General features: G+C 44.7%; 2 protein-coding genes across 3 annotated transcripts; both read left to right on the plus strand.

Moving 5' to 3' along the window:
• The first annotated feature begins 1,881 nt into the window (after positions 1–1,881).
• si:dkey-6n6.1 (extracellular matrix protein 2) lies at positions 1,882–15,878 on the plus strand. Of its 2 annotated transcripts, XM_014145759.2 has the most exons (11): positions 1,882–1,985; positions 2,214–2,406; positions 2,708–2,833; positions 4,079–4,230; positions 4,640–5,144; positions 5,462–5,577; positions 6,746–6,881; positions 7,104–7,261; positions 11,431–11,570; positions 12,353–12,679; positions 15,049–15,878. In XM_014145759.2, exons 2-11 carry the CDS (start codon positions 2,250–2,252, stop codon positions 15,239–15,241), a joined length of 2,010 nt encoding a protein of 669 aa, XP_014001234.1. In that variant the 5' UTR covers positions 1,882–1,985; positions 2,214–2,249; the 3' UTR covers positions 15,242–15,878. The 2 variants fall into 2 exon arrangements, with proteins under 2 accessions (XP_014001234.1, XP_014001235.1); XM_014145760.2 differs by lacking the exon at positions 1,882–1,985 and having other exon boundaries at positions 2,095–2,406; positions 4,643–5,144.
• Positions 15,879–16,252: 374 nt separating this feature from the next.
• On the plus strand, positions 16,253–22,508 carry LOC106572039 (biglycan). The gene is made up of 8 exons (XM_014145761.2): positions 16,253–16,422; positions 19,021–19,290; positions 19,789–19,901; positions 20,246–20,459; positions 20,625–20,735; positions 20,879–20,972; positions 21,932–22,070; positions 22,239–22,508. Exons 1-8 carry the CDS (start codon positions 16,404–16,406, stop codon positions 22,434–22,436), a joined length of 1,158 nt encoding a protein of 385 aa, XP_014001236.2. The 5' UTR covers positions 16,253–16,403; the 3' UTR covers positions 22,437–22,508.
• Positions 22,509–22,952: the final 444 nt, after the last annotated feature.

A 22,952-nucleotide genomic window follows, 5' to 3' on the forward strand; every position in this document is an offset into this window, starting at 1 on the left:
CCATGTCTGATGTAAACATCATTTCTTTGCATGTAGTGAGGTTTCAGGTTTCTTTCATTTCTGAAAGTGCTATACCAGACCTTGAGTAAAAATACTATTTTGAAAGGTGGGTGGCAAATGTGACTTCCTCTTACACCACACTACTCTCTAGAATAACCTGAGGTTTGTCAGGACTTATAATGGGGATGGATGAATTCAGTTACTTTGAGCACTTTACTTAGACACATGTTATTTTGTGTCTGGAATTATGTAATTTCCTTATTGTTGCAACAGATACTGCACATAGGTTTAGGTACTTATTAAAACATAATATATATTTAGACAAATGTTCTATAACAGTGAGAGATGATAAAAGTATAAACAATAGTAAATGAATTGTGTTGCAAACCAGACTTGATTCTCACATGGACTCAAATAACCTGTGTTTCTCTGTCAAGGGTATATTGAGGTCAGCCTCTTAGCCAATCACCTTCTTAGTAAAAAGTGAAAATATTAGCATTGTATAGCATTGTGAAAATATTCAAGATTTCTGAATTCTCAGACAATGCAGTGCATTGAAAGGCAGAAGGACAGATTTATTAAGCGTTTGCGCCAGTGCAAAGTTTGCACCTTTGTTTTCTATACTTGCAGTAAGGTTGTTAATTTTCACAATCTTTTATTGACCTTTACCAGTAAATTTTGGGGCACATATTCATAAACCGTCTCAAAGTAATATCGCTGATCTAGGATCAGTTTAGCCTTTTCGAAAGGGGGTACATGGTCCTAGATCAGCACTCCTAAGATTTTTTATGAATACAGGCCCATTTGCAAACTTTGAACTAGTGCAATCGTTGAGTAAATCTGATCCTATAAGTATCTATGGCGTATGCTCATGTAACAGTGTAGGTTCCGTCCCTCTCTTCGCCCCAACCCGGGCTCGAACCAGGGACCCTTGCACACATCAACAACTGACACCCCACGAAGCATCGCGCCACAAAAGCCGCGGCCCTTGCAACGCAAGGGGAAACCCTACTTCAGGGCTCAGAGCAAGTGACGTCACTGATTGAAATGCTATTAGCGCGCACCACCGCTAACTAACTAGCCATTTCACATCGGTTACACTCAGATTACTCATTAGGATTGCATACTCAGTCTGTTTTGTTCCTGGTTGGCCAGGCAGCAGGTCAGCAGGTGTCTGTTTCTAAAAGCAGGATGATGTAGGAGTGTTTGGTATTTACTCTCTCTGAGTGGTTAGTGTCAGGCACAGCTTTTTAAATCTCACTAACAGGATGTGGACACCACAATGGAGTAGGAGTTTGACAATTTGGATGGGGTTTTGAGAAATGTTTAAGAAATTAGACATGAAATACAACCAGGGGTCATACTGGGAGAAATAGTGGTAGAGGGCCAGTGATAGATGTGGCCCAGAATGCAGTAAGTGTTGCTGCAACCATATCTCACTCCACTCCCAGAGATAAGGTTAAGTGTTTATGTATATTAAACTTATATCGGGAAACATGAATCGACTTTGTCGACATACATTGTGGTTGTCTTAGTTACACGTATTGTGTGTAAACAGAGGAGAGGCAAGGCCCTGGGGACATTACAGGGGGAGAACTATGCAGTCAAGCAGGGTCACAAACCAGAGGAAAAAAACTCCAAGAATTTCTCAGGAGTGTGGTTTCTGTGTCTCCCTGTCCTGTTGGCTGGTCGAGGTTGGTGGTGGGGGTGGGTTGTGGGGGTGTTGGACTCAAAGCTGCCTTTCATTCCAGCTGGGCTTTGAGAGATCATTTTTTTCTTCCTTCCTGGCCATACCGTTCAGCGGGCTATACCTCCTCTGGCCTGTGGCCAATGGGAATGGGAATGTCTGTTTGGGCTGTCAGAAAGCACTCCGCTGGTTGACATCACAGTAATTCGATAAGCAGTCTCTGACTGGACCTCCTCTATTGGTTTGTTAGGTATACAAGGGGCTGGGGGCGGAGAGGAGAGAGGTGGGGAGAGAAGAGGTAGGTGGTTTCTTGAAAAGGAATGAAAGAGGGTCTTTGTCCTGAAAATGTTTTCCTTTTATTTTTTCACCCACTCCCCTGCTTCCTCTCTCCACTCCTCTCTTCTCTCACCTTTGGGGTTTTTCTGGGGTGTGTGGTCAAAAAATATTTGTTGGGGGTGAGAGTATTTAAAGGTCCTTCAGGAGTTGAGATTCCTCACACTCAGTTTGAAAGGGTTTCTTTCCAAAGGAAGACTGACCAGGAGAGTCCAGGGCAGAGCTGATCATGAACAGATTAGCGCTCCTATGTCTCTGCCTATGCGCAGCAGTCTCACTAATCAGTGGGAAGCCCAGCAGGAGAGCAGAGAAGCTCAAGAGGTCCAAACCCCTGGTAGCAACTGACTCATCTGAACCGGATGATACTAATGATGCTGTTTTCCCCGGTAAGTTTTCAACATGATTTTGGAAAAGGGTGGTGGAAAGTTAGATGGAGGAAATGTGCATGCATACTTTACAGTGCTTCTAGTTTTTGTGATTATAGCATTTACCCAAGTCAAGGGTGGTCCACAATGCTTCACAAAGAACCGCATTCAGTTTTCTAAGACTGAATTGGAGTGTGGGGCTTGTATCAGTTTCATGTGTACTTTACCTGTGGATCATGTGTCATGCAGGTGAGTAATGCTGTGTGTGTCTGTGTGTCTGTGTGTGTATATGTGTGTGTGTGTGTCTGTCTGTCTATTGCAGGCCGCAGGGGGCAGTGCTCGGTGAATGGGATGTCCCTGTTTGACGGGGCTATGTGGTCGCCTCAGCCCTGCCTCGTGTGCCAGTGTCAGATGGGAACTGTCAGCTGTCACCCTGTTCCCTGCGCCGGTAAGCTGCAGCTGCATTTACACAGCAGCCAGTTTGTACGTCTGCCTTCACTCCTATTGTTCATCATTCAAGTTGTATATTGTTATTGAACGATTATACTCTTATTTGTGGTTATTAGATTTCATGGCAGCTTCTAGTTGAAATGGTCCATGCTGCCATAAAGTGTACAAATTGATCAGGGCATGGAATTGAACATACATACAGTACCAGCCAAACGTTTGGACACACCTACTCATTTAAGGGTTTTTCTTTATTTTCTACATTGTAGAATAATAGTAAAGACATCAAAACTATAAAATAACACATATGAAATCATGTAGTAACCAAAAAAGTGTTAAACATATCAATATATATTTTATACTTGAGATTCTTCAAAATATCTACACTTTGCCTTGATGACAGCTTTGCACACTCTGGCATTCTCTCAATCAGCATCATGAGGTAGTCACCTGGAATGCATTTAAATTAACAGGTGTGCCTTGTTAAAAGGTCATTTGTGGAATTTCTTTCCTTCTTAATGCGTTTGACCCAATCAGTTGTGTTGTGACAAGGTAGGGGGGGTATACAGAAGATAGCCCTATTCGGTAAAAGTCCAAACCCATATTATGGCAAGAACAGCTCAAATAAGCAAAGAGAAACGACAGTCCATCATCACTTTAAGACATGAAGGTCAGTCAATGCGGAAAGTTTGAAGAACTTTTAAAGTTTCTTCAAGTGCAGTCACAAAAACCATTGAGCGCTATGATGAAACTGGGCTATTTGACAAAGAAGGAGAGGGATGGAGTGCTGCATCAGATGACCTGGCCTCCACAATCATCCGACCTCAACCAAATTGAGATGGTTTGGGATGAGTTGGATCGCAGAGTGAAGGAAAATCAGCCAACAAGTGCTCAGCATATGTGGGAACTCCTTCAAGACTGTTGGAAAAGAATTCCAGGTAAAGCTCGTTGAGAGAATGCCAAGAGTGTGCAAAGCTGTCATCAAGGCAAAGGGTGACTACTTTGAAGAATCTCAAATATAAAATATATTTTGTTTTGTTTAACACTTTTTTGGTTACTACATGATTCCATATGTGTTATTTCATAGTTTTGATGTCTTCACTATTATTCTACAATGTAGAAAATTGTAAAAAATAAAGAAAAGCCCTGGAATGAGTAGGTGTGTCCAAACCTTTGACTGGCACTGTATATGTGTACATATATACTGTATAAATGTGAATTTAACATATATGGCCCTTTCCCTCAGGTTCAAACAACAAGCAGACAGTGGCTCCCAAAGCCAAGAAGCCCTCCCCTAATGCAGAGGACAAAGAGGGGATCCCAAAGTGGAAGAAGAGTTTCCAAAGGAGAGCAGGAAGTCAGAAGAAGGAGGAGCAGCCTGTTACTCCAGTGAAATTGGTGGGGGCCCACGGGAATATGAAGAGGGCAATGCTATAGGACCTGCACAGCAGATGAACTAACAATGCTTTAAATGTTGTTTATGACGCAGGTTGGCGTTTATTGTCATTATTCTTGTCTTGGAGGCAGAACTGGGTGATTTAGGGTTAGGACTTAGGGTTAGCAGTCTGGTTAAGGTTAGGGTTAGGTTTAAAATCATATTTTATGACTTTGTAGCTGTGCCAGCTAGTGACCACTTTGCCTCCAGAACAAGATGATGAAAAACACTAACCTGCGTTTACGACTGAGAATTGGCTGACAGGGATATTTGTGAGGACAATGAGTCACCAAATGCAGAATCATTTTAAATATATATAATTGTATATATTTTGTGTGTGATGTCTATGTTGTAAAACCTGTGGCCACCCAGAAGAAGAAGCAAGAAGAAGAGGTGAAGAAACAGGAAGTGGCAGTGAAGACAGAGGTTAGGAGGGCTGAGGTCCCTGTGGCCAAGAGGCGTGACCCGAAGATAACCAAAGTCAGCCTTCCATACCTTCCCTACGATGACGATGATGACGATCACGATGACCACGATCACAGCGAGCATGATGATGATGATGACGACGATGACGATTACATCATCAGGGCCATGGGAAAACCCACCATGAGGTCCAACAGGCACCCGGTTGTGGCACCGACGGGGAGACCAGTCACCATGGTGACTGGCCGACTGGCTACGACCACCACTAGGAAACCCGTGGCGAGGGCGCCGGGTCCAGGACATCCTGTGGTCACGTTCCCCAGGAGACACAGCATCATGGAGTCTCTCCCTGCTGGCTGCCTGCTCTTGGAGTCTCTGATCACCTGTGGCAGCACTGGCATGGCCCACATCCCTATCCTCTCAGACCAGGGGATCAAGACCCTCTATCTGGCAGGTAAGGAGATACAGAGATCTCACATGTTACTTACAGGGACAATTAGCATAGTCAAGAGGGGGGGACAAGAATCTGGTTTATTAAGATGGGTAGCTATGTTTAATGAGTTTGAATTTCGTGAAGGCAAAGGATTTATCACTGTCTACAATGGCTTCAATACAATCAAATGTGGTTTGCGGTGCATACACAGTTGCATATAAACATAGTTTGTACACAAAGATACTGCATAAACACTAATGCAGGTCCAATAGCATGAGGGCCCAGGTTTTTCTCTGTTTGAGGTGACTGGGTCAGCTTGTGTTCTATTCTCTTATCAGACAATAAGATCAGTAAGATCCCTCCCCAGGCGCTGGCTGGGCTGCCCAACCTGGAGTGGCTGGACCTGAGCAAGAACAAGCTGGACGACTCCTCCATCAGCCCTGACCTGTTCCAGGTGAGTCTTGGAGCATATTTCTTCTCAACATATTTGTCTTTGGTTCCAGTTGGACCTCTACTGCGCTCCCAGACCCACCTACACATCTCAGCCTTATGTTACTAAGGGCTCTATTGACCATTCTCATGCTGCATTACCTGGATTCCTCTCGGTCTGTTCTGATAGAATATTAACATGGAATATATGTCACAGTCTAGTGTTATAGAACAGGGTTTCCAAGACTCGGTCCTGGATCCCTCCCCTGTGTGCACGTTTTGGTTTTTGCCCTGGCATTACAAAGTTGATTCAAATAATCAAAGCTTGATGATGAGTTGGTTATTTGAATCAGCTGTGTAAGTGCTAGAGCAGAAAACAAAACGTGCACCCAGGGGTAGCCCTCAGGACCAAGTTCGGGAAACCCTGTTCTAGAATAGTACAGGTATGTGCATGTTACAGCCTAATGTTTCAACAAGACCATCCATCTTGTAGTTGGACTGCAAGGACTCCTGCTGTCTCCCAGGTAGCGCATACGAGCAGAAGTCGAATCTGGCGCCATCAGGTTGAATCTCACTTAGCTGTTGAAATAAATCGGGGAATATTGTCGGTCAACAGACAAGCCACAACTAAAAACAGAACAATAATTTTTGGTAAGGTGTCCTAACATTCACCTGTTCCCACTCAGTTGTCATAGTCCCTTGATGCCAAGAACTCACAGTGCTAAAAACTCCCTTGAGAGAGCATTAGTGTTTATCAACTACTCTGCTTGCAGTACATCTCAGAGTTGACAAAGACTATATAACAAAACACATTATGAGAAACACTTCATAAATAAGACATAGGGTGGAATTCAATAAAATCCCCACTGTGAGAACAGCCATTGCTGGAGAAATTAAATTATTATTCCTGCGCCATTGAAAAACACAATTATGTACATAGCCTGCAAGCCTATTACAGAGTAAAGTAATTATGTAGGTTATTCAGCTGGTAGTTACACTGGTATAAGGCCGTATACCATCAATGTGTGTTTCATTTAGTACATCTCTTAAACAGCAAAGTAGAAGCGTAAGGTAAAATTGCAGTTCTTGTGCTTGGCCATAATAGAGAGAGAGGGACACTGGTTACATCACAGCACGCCTTCTGTTCTAGCACGCCTTCTGTTCTAAGGTGGGTGGATTTTTGGCTGTTTCAGATCCTGACCAAGCTGAGGAGCCTGAATTTAGATGGCAACAATCTGACCAAAGTCCCCTCGTTTCTACCGCCATCCCTGGTGGAGCTGAAGATCAATGACAACAAGATCCTGGGCCTCACACCTAGTAGCTTTAAAGGTATAGGAGTGTGAGATTTACAGAGAGAGAGAGAGTGTGTTTGTGTGTGTATGTGTACGGTACAAAGATTTGTTCTGATAGAATGTGCAGAATAGTACTTTAGCATTGTTGGCATGGCCCATTTGGCAATAAATATCTGGAAAACAAGTTAAATAACTACATCAGATATTATTGACATGTTGATATTGTCGTGTTGCGATTTGAAAACGTGGCTCTCCTCAGGTTTGTCCAAACTGCTGACACTGGAGCTTGAGGATAACCACTTCCACGATGGGAATGTGTCACCTTTGACCTTCCGGCCCCTGAAGAAACTAATCTATCTGCGACTGGAGGACAACAAGTTCCGGGCCATTCCCTCTGGGCTTCCTACGACCCTGCAGGTCAGTGATTGGACAAGGTGCCTGTGATGCCAGTTTAGTGAGCATGCAGGAGCCAATGACATGCAGTAAGTAGCCTCAATCCAACAGAGGAGTTTAGCTTGGGGAGGCATGACTTTCTGAGACATTTGGGTCAATGAAACTAAATTATTTTCCCTTATTTGAAATACTTATTGGGTGCAGAGCCATGACGTAGTGGTCACACTCCCCGGCACGTCGCGTATACAACTCCCCACTGGATACCAGAGTTCAATCCTTGCGTCCAGCCTTCCCCACCTAATTTCCCCACTGTCTGAATAAAGTCAAAATATACAGTATATAATACAAAATAAATACGTCTTGGTATAGTCCAAAGACTCGTCAATAATGTAGTAACATGACAGAGGTTTCTGATGTTTTACTAAACATGCATTGTTTTTTGTAATTGCATGCTAGGTCCACACATATCACAAACTCTGATCTGTAGTGTGTAGACTGGTTAGGTCTCCCTCACCCCCTAACAACACAGTAGGTCCCCCCCTCCCCCCTAACAATACAGTAGGCCCCCCTCCCCCCTAACAACACAGTACGTCCCCCTCACCCCCTTAACAACACGGTAGGTCCCCCTCACCCCCCTGACAACACAGTAGGTCCCCCCCTCCCCCCTAACAACACAGTAGGCCCCCTCACCCCCTTAACAACACGGTAGGTCCCCCTCACCCCCCTAACAACACAGTAGACCCCCCCTCCCCTAACAACACAGTACGTCCCCCTCACCCCCTTAACAACACGGTAGGTCCCCCTCACCCCCCTGACAACACAGTAGGTCCCCCTCACCCCCTTAACAACACAGTAGGTCCCCCTCACCCCCTAACAACACAGTAGGTCCCCCTCACCCCCCTAACAACACAGTAGGTCCCCCTCACCCCCTAACAACACAGTAGGTCCCCCTCACCCCCTAACAACACAGTAGGTCCCCCTCACCCCCCTAACAACACAGTAGGTCCCCCTCCCCCTAACAACACAGTAGGTCCCCCTCACCCCCCTAACAACACAGTAGGTCCCCCTCACCCCCTAACAACACAGTAGGTTCCCCTCACCCCCGTAACAACACAGTAGGTCCCCCTCACCCCCTAACAACACAGTAGGTCCCCCTCACCCCCCTAACAACACAGTAGGTCTCCCTCACCCCCTAACAACACAGTAGGTCCCCCTCACCCCCTAACAACACAGTAGGTTCCCCTCACCCCCTAACAACACAGTAGGTCCCCCTCACCCCCTAACAACACAGTAGGTTCCCCTCACCCCTAACACAGTAGGTCCCCCTCACCCCCTTAACAACACAGTAGGTCCCCCTCCCCCTAACAACACAGTAGGTCCCCCCCCACCCCCCTAACAACACAGTAGGTCCCCCTCACCCCCTTAACAACACAGTAGGTCCCCCTCACCCCCTAACAACACAGTAGGTCCCCCTCCCCCTAACAACACAGTAGATCCCCCTCCCCCCTAACAACACAGTAGATCCCCCTCACCCCCCTAACAACACAGTAGGTTCCCCTCACCCCTAACAACACAGTAGGTCTCCCTCACCCCCGTAACAACACAGTAGGTCCCCAACACCCGTAACAACACAGTAGGTCCCCCTCACCCCCCTAACAACACAGTAGGTCCCCCTCACCCCCTAACAACACAGTAGGTCCCCCTCACCCCCCTAACAACACAGTAGGTCCCCCTCCCCCTAACAACACAGTAGGTCCCCCTTCCCCCAAACAACACAGTAGGTCCCCCTCACCCCCTAACAACACAGTAGGTTCCCCTCACCCCCCTAACAACACAGTAGGTCCCCCTCCCCCCCTAACAACACAGTAGGTCCCCCTCACCCCCCTAACAACACAGTAGGTCCCCCTCACCCCCCTAACAACACAGTAGGTCCCCCTCACCCCCGTAACAACACAGTAGGTCCCCCTCACCCCCCTAACAACACAGTAGGTTCCCCTCACCCCTAACAACACAGTAGGTCCCCCTTTCACCCCCGTAACAACACAGTAGGTCCCCCTCACCCCCCTAACCACACAGTAGGTCCCCCTCCCCCTAACAACACAGTAGGTCCCCCTCACCCCCCTAACAACACAGTAGGTTCCCCTCACCCCTAACAACACAGTAGGTCCCCCTCACCCCCATAACAACACAGTAGGTCCCCCTCACCCCCTAACAACACAGTAGGTTCCCCTCACCCCCGTAACAACACAGTAGGTCCCCCTCACCCCCTAACAACACAGTAGGTCCCCCTCACCCCCCTAACAACACAGTAGGTCCCCCTCACCCCCCCTAACAACACAGTAGGTCCCCCTCACCCCCCTAACAACACAGTAGGTCCCCCTCACCCCCCTAACAACACAGTAGGTCCCCCTCACCCCCCTAACAACACAGTAGGTCCCCCTCCCCCCTAACAACACAGTAGGTCCCCTCACCCCCCTAACAACACAGTAGGTCCCCCTCACCCCCTAGACAACACAGTAGGTTCCCCTCACCCCCGTAACAACACAGTAGGTCCCCCTCACCCCCTAACAACACAGTAGGTCCCCCTCACCCCCTAACAACACAGTAGGTCTCCCTCACCCCCTAACAACACAGTAGGTCCCCCTCACCCCCTAACAACACAGTAGGTCTCCCTCACCCCCTAACAACACAGTAGGTCCCCCTCACCCCCTAACAACACAGTAGGTTCCCCTCACCCCTAACACAGTAGGTCCCCCTCACCCCCTAACAACACAGTAGGTCCCCCTCCCCCTAACAACACAGTAGGTCCCCCTCACCCCCTAACAACACAGTAGGTCCCCCTCCCCCTAACAACACAGTAGATCCCCCTCCCCCCTAACAACACAGTAGATCCCCTCACCCCCTAACAACACAGTAGGTTCCCCTCACCCCTAACAACACAGTAGGTCTCCCTCACCCCCGTAACAACACAGTAGGTCCCCCTCACCCCGTAACAACACAGTAGGTCCCCCTCACCCCCTTAACAACACAGTAGGTCCCCCTCCCCCTAACAACACAGTAGGTTCCCCTCACCCCCCTAACAACACAGTAGGTCCCCCTCCCCCTAACAACACAGTAGGTCCCCCTCACCCCCCTAACAACACAGTAGGTTCCCCTCACCCCTAACAACACAGTAGGTCCCCCTCACCCCCCTAACAACACAGTAGGTCCCCCTCACCCCCGTAACAACACAGTAGGTCCCCCTCACCCCCTTAACAACACATTAGGTCCCCCTCCCCCTTAACAACACAGTAGGTCCCCCTCACCCCCTTAACAACACAGTAGGTCCCCCTCACCCCTAACAACACAGTAGGTCCCCCTCCCCCTAACAACACAGTAGGTCCCCCTCCCCCTAACAACACAGTAGGTCCCCCTCACCCCCTAACAACACAGTAGGTCCCCCTCCCCCCTAACAACACAGTACGCCCCCCTCACCCCCGTAACAACACAGTAGGTCCCCCTCCCCCCTAACAACACAGTAGGTCCCCCTCCCCCTAACAACACAGTAGGTCCCCCTCCCCCTAACAACACAGTAGGTCCCCCTCACCCCCTAACAACACAGTAGGTCCCCCTCCCCCCTAACAACACAGTAGATCCCCCTCACCCCCGTAACAACACAGTAGGTCCCCCTCACCCCCGTAACAACACAGTAGGTCCCCCTCACCCCCTTAACAACACAGTAGGTCCCCCTCACCCCCTAACAACACAGTAGGTCCCCCTCACCCCCCTAACAACACAGTAGGTTCCCCTCACCCCTAACAACACAGTAGGTCCCCCTCACCCCCTTAACAACACAGTAGGTCCCCCTCACCCCCTAACAACACAGTAGGTCCCCCTCACCCCCCTAACAACACAGTAGGTCCCCCTCACCCCCCTAACAACACAGTAGGTCCCCCTCACCCCCTTAACAACACAGTAGGTCCCCCTCACCCCCCTAACAACACAGTAGGTCCCCCTCACCCCTAACCACACAGTAGGTTCCCCTCACCCCACTAACAACACAGTAGGTCCCCCTAACCCCCTAACAACACAGTACGTCCCCCTCCCCCCTAACAACACAGTACGTCCCCCTCACCGCTTTAACAACACAGTAGGTCCCCCTGAACCCCCTAAAAACACGGATACTGAAGGTGTTTTGCGGCTTGTATTTCCAGACACTTCACCTGTCAGATAACAGAATAGAAGAGGTGCATGAGAGGATCCTTAACAAGACCGTCAACCTCAGGTTTCTGGACCTCAGTTATAACAAGATCCGGGAGGACCGCATAGCCCCAAGGGCCTGGATACACCTGTTGTAAGTCCCAACAACCCAACCTCTCTCCATTCTTACTTTTGCAGCATTTAGGAGGTTGTTGTTCAGTGCAATGATTACTGATTACTGCTACTCTGGTTTTGATCGCCACCTTGAAGGGAATATTAATGCAAACATACAGTATTTCAGATCCTCTGTATTTACTTTATGAATGTATTGAAAATATTTGTTGGACAAACGATGTAGTAAAACGTATGAATATTAACATGATTGCATACAGGATTCTGAAGCAAAACGTGAAATGGTGTAATTCATCTGACACTCAGTGCATGTGTTAGTCTCCCAGTTTGAGTGGCAATAATGAGCGGAAAATATAATGTTTGCAGGGCACAATTTTAATTGCATATTTGAAGAAAGAGGAGAAAGGGGGAAAAAAGAGAAGAGAGGGAAAAGCAGCGGAAGATTGTTTTGGGACGTGCTGATGTGGCTGGCTACACAGCAGATCAGCAGACACAGTCCAGCTTTATGATAGGTTCTGGAGAGAGTCAAGCCCAAAGGGAGGGACTGCTGGCTCTTAGTGGTTTGAAACTACAAAGTCGTGGCATAGATGTGATGGATATGATGGAACCCTCTGGTGAAAGATTGGGAAACATTGAACCAGCCTTCTAAAGGAAAGGTGGACTAGCAATATAGTCCTAAAATTGAAAATATCTCTGTCAATTGGAGACATAATGCTGTACATTCATTACCTTCTATCTCTTCATGTCTTCAAGCTTTTCACATATTGAGCAAAAGATCTCCCTGTATTTTCCCTACCATTTCAGAAAGTTGGAGTCGTTGGATCTGTCGCACAATAAGCTGGTGCATGTTCCCTCCTTCCTCCCTGTGGGCCTTAAGCAGCTCCACCTGCACCACAACCAGATTGAACGGATCCCTGGCTACGTGTTTGGCCACATGAAACCGGGATTGAACCTCCTTCACCTGTCCCACAACAGGCTGAGCAACGACGGCATTGATAATGTGTCATTCCTGGGTCTGTACAACACTCTGACTGAACTCCTGCTGGACCACAACCAGCTTCGCTCCATCCCCAGGGGGCTACTGAAGCTCAAGAGCCTGCAGCTCCTCCGCCTCAACCACAATGTTATCAGGTAACTCAACCACCACATTAACAAATTACTCAACCACAATGTTATCAGGTAACTCAACCACCACATTAACAAATTACTCAACCACAATGTTATCTGGTAACTCAAGCTCAATGTTAACAGGTAACTCAACCACAACATTAACAAATTACTCAACCACAATGTTATCTGGTAACTCAACCTCAATGTTATCAGGTAACTCAACCACAACATTAACAAATTACTCAACCACAATGTTATCTGGTAACTCAACCTCAATGTTATCAGGTAACTCAACCACAACATTAACAAATTACTCAACCACAATGTTATCTGGTAACTCAACCTCAATGTTATCAGGTAACTCAACCACAACATTAACAAATTACTCAACCACAATGTTATCTGGTAACTCAACCTCAATGTTATCAGGTAACTCAACTGCGAAGTTATCTGGTAACTCAGCTACAGTGAGGGAAAAAAGTATTTGATCCCGTGCTGATTTTGTACGTTTGACCACTGATAAAGAAATGATCAGTCTATAATTTTAATGGTAGGTTTATTTGAACAGTGAGAGACAGAATAACAACAAAAAAATCCAGAAAAACACATGTCAAAAATGTTATAAATTGATTTGCTAATGAGGGAAATAAGTATTTGACCCCCTCTCAATCAGAAATATTTCTGTCTCCCAGGTGTCTTTTATACAGGTAACGAGCTGAGATTAGGAGCACACTCTTAAAGGGAGTGCTCCTAATCTCAGTTTGTTACCTGTATAAAAGACACCTGTCCACAGAAGCAATCAATCAATCAGATTCCAAACTCTCCACCATGGCCAAGACCAAAGAGCTCTCCAAGGATGTCAGGGACAAGATTGTAGACCTACACACGGCTGGAATGGGCTACAAGACCATCGCCAAGCAGCTTGGTGAGAAGGTGATAACAGTTGGTGCGATTATTCGCAAATGGAAGAAACACAAAAGAACTGTCAATCTCCCTCGGCCTGGGGCTCCATGCAAGATCTCACCTCCTGGAGTTGCAATGATCATGAGAACGGTGAGGAATCAGCCCAGAACTACACAGGAGGATCTTGTCAATGATCTCAAGGCAGCTGGGACCATAGTCACCAAGAAAACAATTGGTAACACTCTACGCCGTGAAGGACTGAAACCCTGCAGCGCCCGCAAGGTCCCCCTGCTCAAGAAAGCACATATACATGCCCTTCTGAAGTTTGCCACTGAACATCTGAAAGATTCAGAGGACAACTGGGTGAAAGTGTTGTGGTCAGATGAGACCAAAATGGAGCTCTTTGGCATCAACTCAACTCGCCGTGTTTGGAGGAGGAGGAATGCTGCCAATGACCCCAAGAACACCATCCCCACCGTCAAACATGGGGGTGGAAACATTATGCTTTGGGGGTGTTTTTCTGCTAAGGGGACAGGACAACTTCACCGCATCAAAGGGACGATGGACGGGGCCATGTACCGTCAAATCTTGGGTGAGAACCTCCTTCCCTCAGCCAGGGCATTGAAAATGGGTCGTGGATGGGTATTCCAGCATGACAATGACCCAAAACACACGGCCAAGGCAACAAAGGAGTGGCTCAAGAAGAAGCACATTAAGGTCCTGGAGTGGCCTAGCCAGTCTCCAGACCTTAATCCCATAGAAAATCTGTGGAGGGAGCTGAAGGTTCGAGTTGCCAAACATCAGCCTCGAAACCTTAATGACTTGGAGAAGATCTGCAAAGAGGAGTGGGACAAAATCCCTCCTGAGATGTGTGCAAACCTGGTGACCAACTACAAGAAACGTCTGACCTCTGTGATTGCCAACAAGGGTTTTGCCACCAAGTACTAAGTCATGTTTTGCAGAGGGGTCAAATACTTATTTCCCTCATTAAAATGCAAATCATTTTATAACATTTTTTACATGCTTTTTTCTGGATTTTTTTGTTGTTATTCTGTCTCTCACTGTTCAAATAAACCTACCATTCAAATTATAGACTGATAATTTCTTTGTCAGTGGGCAAACGTAAAAAATCAGCAGGGGATCAAATACTTTTTCCCCTCACTGTACAACGTTATCTAACATAATTAAGTTCCTCTCTCTGTCCTCTTCCTCCCATTGGGAGACAAACCAACTTTGAGAAGAACACAGTACTGTACTCTTTTTCGAAATAGAGACAGATAGCCAGTTAGCCACATGCAGTCTTTAACCATAATGGCACATCCAAATCTATTGTGAATCTCACCGTGTAATTTTGATTTTCTTTCTCAGTTGTTATTTCCTTTGATCGGGTCAAAGGTCCTTCTGTCTTGTCTGAGTATTCTGTCTTTCTATCAGTGGTCACTGAGTGTCCATCTGTCTATATGTTTGTTTTTCTCTCCTCCCTGCAGGTACGTTCCTCTGAACTCTCTGTGTGACACGCGCCTGAGCGACGACTCGCCCCTAGTCTCCGTTCACCTGGAGTACAACCTGATTGACCGGCGACTCATCCCACCCACTGCCCTCTCCTGCATCAAGACCTACCACAGCATCATACTACGGCCACAGAGTCACGAGGAAGATTACCACCATGAGGATTACTAGTATCCCCCTTCCTCCCCTCCCTCCTCCTCTTTCACCCCTCTCTCCAACCCCCTGTCAGTTTGTCCTGGGTTTGACCTAGTGCCTCATTACATAATTCCCTCTGAGTCTGTATCTGATTGTCTTCTTCTCTGATGCGTTGTGATTAGGTTAGTCAGACTTATGATACCCACGCTGTATGCAACAGGTGAACTGGATATCATAAGGTGAATGCACCAATTTGTAAGTCGCTCTGGATAAGAGCGTCTGCTAAATGACTTAAATGTAATGTAAATGTAACTTAGACTTCTATCCTAAGTCTTACCATAAGTCTAGGGCAATGTTAATGCAACCAGCCCTTTGTCAGTGGGCTTCATTATCGCAAGTAATAAAGCAGATTATGTGTTTGTCTTTGACCTGTTTCACAGATTCCCTCTGTAAGGCAGTGTTAGGTTTTACTTGTGACTTTAATCTTGCTTGATAGTAGCATGTATCAAAAGAAACAGAATTTGCAGTTACCCAGGGTGATCCAGGTAGCTACTTGATAGTAGTGCCCTCTACTCTAGACTCACTGTTTTTTTTATGAATTGATGAACAACTGTTTCAACTTTGTGACCAACTTGTGTAATGAAACATTTTGAAAATTAAACATGTAAAATAATTGCTGTTCATTGTCTATGGTTACTTTAAATAGCCTGATTAGGTCTTAGTAACTCAAACAATCTACATGTGCAGCACTGGGTACAGGCAGTTGCTGGTTGTTTTATCCTTAGTTGATGCTGTATAGTGGTTGGATAGTACAACATTGATTATTTTGGGCAAATATCTTACATATAATTTTCTTAGCTCACCAGGAGTGGTTGGATTGTAATTGGTGTATATACTGTAGATCTCAAATGCTAATGAGAAGAAGTTTAAAATAACTATCTATCTCTTTCTCTCTTGACACACACACACACACACACAAGTGGCAATGAAAAGGGGACTGGACCAATTCTTGGTTATGGCTTAAAATACTTTTGGTAACTCCTTCCGTGGTTTTTAACAGGTACTGTGCAGAGCTCTGACTCTGCTGGCAGATGGGTTCACAGATAAAGGATCATCTCATGGAATAAAACACTTATCCTGTATATCAGTTTATGAGGTTTAGTTCATCTTTATTTTTCAAAAAATAATTCCTCTATACATGCTAGATTTTTTTTACAGTAAGTGTCTTCCTGTTTCATTATGACTGTCACAGTAAATATATTTGAGCTTCTTGACTTAAAGATGATCATATAATCAGTATTATTTAAAGTTAGAGGACACTATATACTACAGATTTATTTCACAGTTGGTTGAGCATTCTGCATTTGAAATGTTTTTGATTGTTAAAGTAATATATAACATTTGAAATTGACTATGTAGCTTTAAATGATTTGTTTTAGCATTCTGTGGGTGACACAATCCTACTTAGCCTACAAATGATATATTCGTTTTATAGCTGTTGATCAATTTCCCTTGAGACAGAACAAACACAGGTAATTTCACAAACAATCAAAACTTTGAGCCACCCCATACTGTAGTTAAAGTGCTCACTGCAGGAAGACAAGTCTATTACAAAATGATAGACTAAGAATTTAATTTAACAGCAAATAATTGATTTTTGTTTATGTCATCCATCTCATTCATTGTATTTAGAAATGTGACCCTCCAGCCTGGCCTCATAGACGAGACGTAACATAGTAAATGTCTGGTTACGTAAGACAGAAGGTTACTTAACGCAAAAACAAAAGTAGGGTAGCTGTTTGGGGTGGATGGCTAGGTGTATAAAGTGAACATTTAAAAACAAAAAGGTTGCGTGTCCGAATCTCAATACGGACAACTTTGGCATTTTAGGTAATTAACAACTTTGCAATACCTACTACTTTTTTAGATACTTTGCAACTACTTGCATGTTAGCTAACCCTTCCCCTAACCTTAATCCTTTAACCTAACTCCTAACCCTAAAGTTAACCCTAAACTTAACCCCTAACCCCTAACCTAGCTAAAGTTAACCACCTTGCTAATGTTAGCGTGAGCCACCTACTGTAGCTAATGTTAGTCACAGCAAATTGGAATTCTTAATATATCATACATTTTGCAAATTCGTAACATATTGTAAGATTTGGAATTCGTAACATATTGTACGATTTGAAATTTCGTAACATATCATATGAAATGGATGATGGACAGCCACAAATTAATACATACCATACTAATTTACTTTTACTATGTTACGGCTACTGGATTCAATCTGTATCATGGAAGTATCGCGGAAGATCCACATAAAAATGTAAAGGTAATTTTAGAATGAGCCGACATATGCAGTCTCTAAGAATGTGGGAACAAAATTTCAATCGAGCTATAATGTGGATCTTCCACAATACTTCTGCGAAACGGATTGAATCCAGCCCTTAGTCTATAAAAAACCTTTCCTGAGAAAAGCCAGTTATGTGGCTTCTGGGGCCTTACTGTGGTAAAGGGTGTGGGAGTTTGACTCCTGAGAGAGGGAGGAAGCAGGCCTTTCACAACACGTGGCAAAGGCAGCGAAAAGTCAAACTCCAGCTCCACAGTAAAGAGTAAAGACTCTTTGCTCATATGAAAAAATAACTTATTATTTTCAACAAAGAACCTTGAACTGAAGGCTCATCCGAGATTATTCCAAATTACCTTAGGGCATCTATTGATAGTTTGCAGTACAATCCTGCTAATACATATTGACAGATGGCACACAGTGTAGTAGTTACAGACCCGAAGACCACATAGTATCCATGGTCCATGATTGTACTGCCTCTTATGCCAAGCCCAAAATTGATGGGAAGAGTAAGACTGACTTTTAAGTGAGGACGCCATTGACATCTATAATAGATCACATCTTGAGATTGAAGCCTAACAAACATATGTATGAAAGCCAGGGTGTATTTCACTCTTTGTCCCTGGTTACTATTTGTTTAGGACTGACTTTTGCTCTGGAGTGGCAATACTCACTATGAGATTACTCATAACTGTAACACAATGCTAGCTATAGGTTTGGTATGTGTGTGTGAGTGTGTGTGACAAACAGAGAGAGAGACATTTTTGTTATTTTAAACTTCTTCTCATTCAATATCTACAGTATAAACAATCCCACCACTCCTGGTGAGCTAAGCAAATTATATTTAAGATAAATGCCCAAAATAAACTATTTTGTATTATCTCATCGCTTAAAGGGCAAATACAGCATCCACTAAGGATGAAACAACCAGCAACTGCCTAAGTGTGTGTGTTTTAATCACACCATAGAGCGTGGGACACAAATCCAAGCCTAGAGATCTTCAGAACTGTTTTATTTTCTAACTGGTAGTTAATTAAGCAATAAGGCCTGAGGGGGTGTGGTATATGGCCAATATACCACAGCTAAGGGCTGTTCTTAGGGACGACGCAACGCGAAGTGCCTGGATACAGCCCTTAGCCGTGGTATATTGGTCATATACTGCTTACCCCAGAGGTACATTATTGCTATTATAAACTGGTTACCAACATAATTAGAAGGGTAAAAATAATTGTTTTGTCATACCCGTGGTATACGGTCTGATATACTACCGCTTTCAGCCAATCAGCATTCAGGGCTCAAACCAACCAGTTTATAATAGATGTTTTACATTGAGGAGCAACTCTCCAATTGTAGGCTACAGGAATTTAGATAAATATTTGCTGGATTCATAACTGCGGCTCTTTATTGACTGCTGTTCATTTTCCTTGTGCTTTTTTGTCTTCCTCTTGTGATTTCTCTTCAACAAAAGGCTTAGCCATGATTCCCTTCTCTGTTGTCCTTCTCCTGCTGTGTGCCACCCTTCTACCCACCCCCTCTGTGGCACTGCCCTTTGAGCAGAAGGGCTTCTTGGACTTTGGAAAGAGCATCGATGTAAAGGGACTGATGATGATGATGAACGATGAAGAGGAGGGCTCAGCAGTTGAGGAATACTACAAACCAGAATACTACAAACCAGAACAGCCTACTTGCCCATTCGGCTGTCAGTGTAACCAGAAGGTTGTGCAGTGCTCTGACTTGGGTGAGTTAAGAGATGTCACAATATTATATTCTCTCCAAATGATTCTTCACACTAAACATACCATTGTTCATGTGTAGACAGCAGTCACACTGCACAACTGCACGCTACTTTTTAGTGCTACGTGGAGTCTGGGGTATCTGGTTTCTTCCTAATTATATGGTGACATCTCACACACAAACAACAACAAAGTTCAACATATGCATACAGACCATAGCCCAGAGAATTATTCAGCATTTACCAAATTACAGTATGATGATACATTCTAACTTGTGGAATTATCCAGACGTAACCTTAAGAGTGAGAACATACTCATAGATTTAACATGTGACATGTGTCCAAGAGGGATATTGTCATGATTCATAGATTTAACACTTTTTAAAAAGCAACAATAACAATTGTTTATATTACAACTGAATTGTAATCATTGTGAACTGACAGAATGTGGAAACGTGTGTAAAGTCAAGCAGGTAAGTTCATCTGTTGTGGTTTGATCGGCAGGTTTACACTATGTGCCATATGACGTCCCCCCGGAGACCAGGCTCTTGGACCTTCAAAGCAACCAGATCACAGAGATAAGAGAGGATGACTTCAAGGGTCTCAGCAACCTCTATGTGAGCACCAACAGTCATAACACCAATGGTGGAAGAGAGTTCTGGCATTTCAATAGAAGGATACATCACTTGTCTGTCTTTGCTTTTTTCATAGTAGTGCCCCTTTTCAGTGTCCATACTGAAAACATAAACACTCTTAATGCTGTGTCTTCAAATAATATATTGTTTACTATATATAGTACATAACTTATTATATAATGGTAATGGTTGATTCGTATCTGTGTTTGAATAAATCATGGTTTAGGATTACAATGAAAACAATGCTTGTATTATTCTATGAGCGATGGTCTATATTTATTTTGGGTCAGGGTGGCTGGTCTCATGACCTATCCCTCTTTTCTCAGGCTCTGGTGTTGGTGAATAACAAGATCTCCAGGGTGCACCCGCGGGCCTTCATGCCCCTCAGAAGGATGCAAAAGCTCTACTTCTCCCACAACCAGTTGACAGCCGTGCCCAAGAACCTGCCCTCCTCCCTGGTGGAGCTCCGTATCCATGACAACCACATCAAGAAGGTGGCGGCTGGTGATTTCTCTGGACTGGGCAGCATGAATTGCATTGGTGAGATGACAAGCTATAGTTGGACCTTAGGCCATATTTATTATGTGTTAGCACCAGATATGGGAACAGCAAAACACATCTAACATCTAAAGGTCTTTGAAGTCTACATCTTGAGTACTGGAGCAGGTATTGGCATTGACTTAAACACATACTTTTCTCCTACAGAGATGGGGAGGAATCCTATTCAGAACAGTGGTTTGGAGCCGGGAGCCTTTGATGGTCTCAAACTAACCTTCCTTCGCATTTCTGAGGCAAAACTCACAGGCATCCCTAAAGGTAGAAAGCATGGCATAACCTTTACAATAATTATATTTGGAGTGTTCCTCTAAGTGTTTTGTTTGTTTCATTGCAACTTCCCACACATTTCCACTGAAAAATCCTTTGAATCTATCGGTCACTTGTTCTCCTTCACCTTCCAGATCTCCCTGAGGGTCTACACGAGTTGCATTTGGATCAGAATCAAATTCAAGCCATTGAACTAGAAGACCTAAGGCAATATGAGGGTTTGCACAGGTACGTCTGGACAAGTAGCTTTACAAGAGGGTGTTCAATGTCTGAGAGTTTCTAAAAGTCCATCGCATTATGCATTTATGAGGAGTTTATGAATGCTGTAGATGTATATTTTTTTTCTTTGCTCAGAAAACTTGGGGGGGAAAATAAAATCACCCGCTGAGGGCCGCCTGTTGGGCCGCCTGAGGGCCGCCTATTGGGCCGCCTGAGGGCCGCCTGTTGGGCCGCCTGAGGGCCGCCTGTTGGGCCGCCTGTTGGGCCGCCTGAGGGCCGCCTGTTGGGCCGCCTGTTGGGCCGCCTGTTGGGCCGCCTGTTGGGCCGCCTGAGGGCCGCCTGTTGGGGAACCCTGCAATAGAGGGTGCCCCTATCATGATGATACACGACAGTTTCTGTTGTGCAACTTAAACAATGACTTCTATTATGCTGTTGTTACCTATATGCTTTTTAATTTTTTTTATAAATGTTTTCCATTTGAAGATAAGAAGTGAGCATCTGAAAGATTTTTTTTATAGATCATTTTCGTTCATGGACATAAAATACAGTATAATCACCAGGAAATTAGCTGAAAGTGATTTTAATTTAGGAATTCTGATTCCAAGTATTCCCACGCATAAATAGAGAGGCATATGTGATCGTATCCCAATGTAATCATCAACGTTTGAAATTATTCTGTTTTTGTCAAATACTATATCTGTTTAGGATTGTTGCGGTCAATTTGCAGTGTACAAATTATTAATAACTATGTTTCGGTGGCCCGACCATTCGCTCAAGGAAAAATCGGCCCACGGCTGAATGTAATTAGGGACCCCTTCTCTAGATGGTCTGCCCTTCATTGTCTCATCAATCACTCAATTTCAGTGTGTGTTTGTGTGTGTGTGTGTGTGTGTGTGTGTGTGTGTGTGTGTGTGTGTGTGTGTGTGTGTGTGTGTGTGTGTGTGTGTGTGTGCGTCTGTGGGTGTTAGGTTGGGTCTAGGCTACAATCACATTCGCCACATTGAGCACGGCAGCCTGCATTACCTGCAAAACCTGAGAGAGCTGCATCTAGAGAACAACTGGATCTCCAATGTCCCTGGAGGCCTTGCTGGAATGAAGTATCTGCAGGTAAAGTGTGGAGGGGGTTGTGAAGCAGCATCAATCACATCAACATTGGTGATTTCACTTATGTCAATAACAATTCATATCTGTAATGTTTTTTAAACATCAACATTGGTGATTTCACTTGATATGTTATGTTGATAACAGTTGATATATGTAATGTTTTTTAAACAGGTGGTCTACCTTCACTCCAACAACATCAGCCAGGTTGACATGAATGACTTCTGCCCTGAGGGTTTTGGTGTGAAGAAGACTTACTACAACGGGATCAGTCTCTTTGATAACCCAATCAACTACTGGGAGGTGGAGCCGGCCACTTTCCGCTGTGTCAGCAACAGGATGGCTGTACAGTTTGGCAACCACAAAAAGTAGTGCAATGAGAGGCACCAGCTGGGGAGGAATACATGCAACTCAGATGTAAAATAAATAACTTTGTTACACAGTTCAAAAACAATTCATTGATAGTCTGACGTAGCGTAAAAGATAGATAACTAAAACATAACTGAAGTCTGTTTTGCATGCATGGGGTGGGCGATATTGTATATTGGGAAAGAATGGATCATCCTCATCAATCAATCAAATGTATTTCGATAAGACTTAGTTTTTTGGAAAATGTTAAGCGGGTCGTTCCACGAAATGAGTCCCTTTGATATTTTAAGTAAAGATATAGCACCAATAATGCATTTTAATAGTCAGTTAAATTAAGTGCCCTTTAATATAGAGCACATACCCTCTTTCTTTTTTATAAATAAAGACTTGCAAATTCAGCATTTTGACATTTTCCTATGTGCACTCTGGGACTTCAAGGAAGAGTTTAACCCACTTAACCCCTACATTTTCCCATGTTTTCACCATCATAGCCCTAGTTATTTTTTTGCTTGACAAAGT

The sequence above is a fragment of the Salmo salar genome, chromosome ssa15 (assembly GCF_905237065.1).
Source record: "Salmo salar chromosome ssa15, Ssal_v3.1, whole genome shotgun sequence".
Lineage (NCBI taxonomy): Eukaryota > Metazoa > Chordata > Actinopteri > Salmoniformes > Salmonidae > Salmo > Salmo salar.